We start from the raw sequence: 3,936 nt of genomic DNA on the forward strand, positions 1-3,936 counted from the left end.
ACAAAAAAAAAAAAAACATTCAAACTCTTCCTCAGAAAGGTATACGGATTTCATCTGGTGCTTAAACGGAAAGTGTATTATAAAATGTAAATTGTAATAAGAGAGTTCTTGGAAATGTTCATTCTTCAAGACTAAAAAGACACACTATAGCCAGGAAAACCTCTTTTGGGTACACATTGTAAACTAGGAAATCTAAAAGACAAAACAAAACTAAAAACACGTTTAAAATCTATCCAAATTGTACTTCTCCAGGCAATAATGGGAATCCCATACAGAGACGGGTTTGGGAGACTCATACTCTGCGATATAAATCGCCAACAGACACGTTTATGGATTCACTCAGGTCTCTCCTTCTTTGACAGGTCTCTCTGTAACATTGTAATGATTCGCATCCTGCAGAGGCGGGGACCTACGATAATCAGAAGACAAGCAAGCCCCCAATTTCCCGGGCTCAGTTCCGCGTCGGCGCAGCTCCGCCCAGCCTGGAAGTAACATTCGGACCCAGCGCCAGGGTCGCGGAAACCCAGGTAGGCTCTGCAGCAGCCTCAAACGCACCAGACCGACCTCGCCTCTTACGACAGAATGTTCTAGACAGGGCGCTGCGGCGGCACAGGTTGCCTCGAGACTCACCTCCTGAGCAGCAAGCCCCGCAGTTTGAAAGCTGAGACCGTGCGGCTCCGCAGCCGCTCGGGCGCCATGTTCGCGATTTGGCGCCACCGCCGAAACCCCGCCCTCTCCTGGGATGGACACACCCCTCGCCCCGCCCTTACAGTCTTGGGCTGGTGGCGAGGATTTTAGTCCCTACAAACTGCAGTGCCTAAGTGTGAAATGTGAAGGCGCCCGCACGCCTGCCCTGCCTAGGGAGCGAAGTAGGAGTGGTCTGAGTGGGAACAAGCTTCCTTTATCCCAAATGCATTTTTTGAACACTCAGCTCCCCCACACTCAGCTACCCTCTTCTCTGACTCTTACCCAAGCTTCCTGCTCCTCCTCCCTTCCCTTCCTCCTATGAGAGTTGTAGAGCAGTCTTCTTCACCGGTTTTATACAGACTCTGGAAATACTGTGTTTTCACCGTTTTTCCCCAGCAGGTACTCTTCGATCACCCCAATCCAACCACAGTTTTAGTTGAGGTCCTTTCCACAATCCGCTGCCACCAATGAACAGTGCCCCACTTTTTTCATGACAGACCTTCGTTTTTTGTTTTTTGTTTTTTGTTTTTTACGGGTGGAGTAAACAAACCCAAGATTATAAATGGTTGGCTTGAGATGAATTATCAGTGAGGTGGAGCCGCACCTTGAATTGCTATTCTGAGTCCTACAAGTAGACTCAGTAGAGCACATTTAAAATGTTCGCGTTTGCTGAGTGTGATGGCACATGCCTTTAATCCAAGAACTAAGAAGGCAGAGGCAGGGGGATCTCTGTGAACACCTGGGCAACTTATTCTACGGAGTGAGTTCTAGGCCAGTCAATGGATCACAGTGAGAGCTTATTAAATAAATAAATAAATAAGTACTTGTTCTGGTGAGATGAATAAACAATGATTGACTGTTTATAAGTGAGCATGCAACATTATAGGATACAAGGAAGCTCTGGGCATAAAGTCACATGTCTGTAATCCCAGCACTCAGGAGGAGATGGTGCAAGGACCAGGAGGTAAAGGTCTTCTTCAATGTCACAGCAAGTTCAAAGCAAGCCTAAGATACCTGAGGCTTAGTGGGAGGGGCAAGGCAAGTAAGCAAGACCATGAATGATTTCTACATAGGAAGATGCAGTTATCTCTGCCGTGTAGAGTTAAGATCTTTTTGAAAAGCAAAACAGTAAAAAGAAAGCATATGTATATTTGCTTGATTTTTTTCCATTTCTTTTTTTTTAAGATTTATTTTATTTTATTTTATTTATGTGTATGAGTACACTGTAGCTGTACAGATAGATGACTGTGAGCCATCATGTGTGTGGCTGCTGGGAATTGAACTCCGGCCCTGCTCACTGTCTTCAGTCGCACCAGAAGAGGGAGTCAGATCTCATTATAGGTGGCTGTGAGCCACCATGTGGTTGCTGGGATCCAAACTCAGGACCTTCGGAAGAGCAGTCAGTGCTCTTACCCGCTGAGCCATCTCGCCAGCCTGATTTTTCCATTTCAAAACTTTTGAAAAGTTAAACTAGACAAAAAAGAGAGATCCTAGCTGTGATACTTTGAATGAAAAAACGTCCCCTATAGGCTCTGGTGTGTAAACACTTAGTTTCCAGTTGGTGGCTCTGTTTGGAGAAAGATTCAGCAGTTGTGCTGGAGTACTTGTGGTGGTTTGAATATGCTTAGCCCAGGGAGGGGCACTATTAAGAGGTGTGGCCTTATTGGAGGAAGTGTGTCACTGTGTGGGTGGGCAATGAGACCCTTCTAGCTGCCAGGAAGCCAGACTTTTCCTACTTGGGTTCGGAACAAGATGTAGAACTCTCAGCTCCTGCACCACGCCTGCCTGCACGCTGCCATGCTCCCACCTTGATGAGAATGGACTGACCCTCTGAACCTGTAAGCCAGCTCCAATTAAATGTTGTCCTTATAAAAGTTTTCTTGGTCAGCAGTAAAACCCTAAGGCAGGAGGCTTTAAGCTTCACCCCACATCCAGCTCTTTTTCTCTGCTTTGTGCCTGCACTTGAAGAAAAGAGCTCTCAGCTTCCTGTTTCTGCCATGTGTTGCCATGACTCCGTAGGTAAAGGTGCTTGCTTTGAGGACCTGAGCCCACATAATTCCAGATATGGTGCTGAGAATCCATAATCCCAGCATTCCTACGGCCAAATAGAAGATGGAGACAGCAGGAATTTTGGCAGCTCATGGGCCAGCAACAGTGAACAACTAAGAGACCCTGGCTGAACTGAATCGAGGTGGAAGACAGGGACAGACTCCCGTGTGTCCTCTGACCTCCACATGTATGCTGTAGTGACACACACATACACACAATTAAAAGGATTAAATTTGTCCCGGGTGGCAATTATGCCCACCTCTCTCAGTAGTATACTAGATGCATTTCTCCACTGCAAGAGAATATTCTGGGCTGAGCATATTACTGGGACACACCCTGCATGCCAGCATTGGAGAGTTGTACTGAGAGTGCAAACTGTAAAGGCAGTCCTTTGTGCTTAGATGAGACAGGAGGAGCCTGTAAAGTTGCCTATCTTGATCTGGTCTTTGAAGGTCAGACTGTACAAACTGCCTACTGGGCCATGATGAAGTTACAGAAACATTTAAATAGCTAGACAGGGTAAAGATGGATTACCCTTTCAGAAGGGGAGATAGGGGGAGGCAGTGTGGGGGCTGTGAAAAACCAAGATGGCTCCTGGAGAGTGGATTCTGGAGAACTGAGTAAAGAAGTGACCATTGTACCCCATATCACTCTTTTAAAAAAAAAATTTATTTATTTATTTATTTATTTATTTATTTATTTATTTATTTAATGTATCTGAGTACACTGTAGCTGTACAGATGGTTGTGAGCCTTCATCTGGTTGTTGGGAATTGAATTTAGGACCTCTGCTCCCTCGGTCCCTGCTTGCTCTTGCTCAAAGATTTACTTATTATTATACATAGATACACTGTAGCTGATTTCAGACTCACCAGAAGAGGGTGTCAGATCTCATTATGGGTGGTTGTGAGCCACCATGTGTTTGCTGGGATTCAAACTCAGGACCTTTGGAAGAACAGTCGGTGCTCTTACCTACTGAGCCATCTCTCCAGCCCCCTCCCCCCATATCACTCTTTTGACACAGCAGTTGATAAGTGATGATATCTCTCTATATTGCACTTGACCTTGCTAATACCTTTTTCAGTAGTCCTATGGCATGTGGAGCCCAAGGCCAATTAACATTCACTGGTATGAAGGACAGTTCACCTCCAGATATCTCCACCAAGGTTATCACCTTAAGAACAGAAAGACAGATTACGGA

At 45.6% G+C, this 3,936-nt stretch overlaps 1 protein-coding gene across 1 annotated transcript in view; it reads right to left on the bottom strand.

Moving 5' to 3' along the window:
• Pole2 (DNA polymerase epsilon 2, accessory subunit) overlaps positions 1 to 1,090 on the bottom strand; it is a 26,190-nt gene extending 25,100 nt beyond the window's left edge. Inside the window, exon 1 of the mRNA XM_031355805.1 lies at positions 631 to 1,090. Coding sequence (XP_031211665.1) covers positions 631 to 698 — 68 coding nt within the window. The 5' untranslated portion in view covers positions 699 to 1,090. The remainder of the gene's footprint in view (positions 1 to 630) is intronic.
• Positions 1,091 to 3,936: the final 2,846 nt, after the last annotated feature.

This window comes from Mastomys coucha, unplaced genomic scaffold (assembly GCF_008632895.1).
Source record: "Mastomys coucha isolate ucsf_1 unplaced genomic scaffold, UCSF_Mcou_1 pScaffold6, whole genome shotgun sequence".
NCBI lineage: Eukaryota > Metazoa > Chordata > Mammalia > Rodentia > Muridae > Mastomys > Mastomys coucha.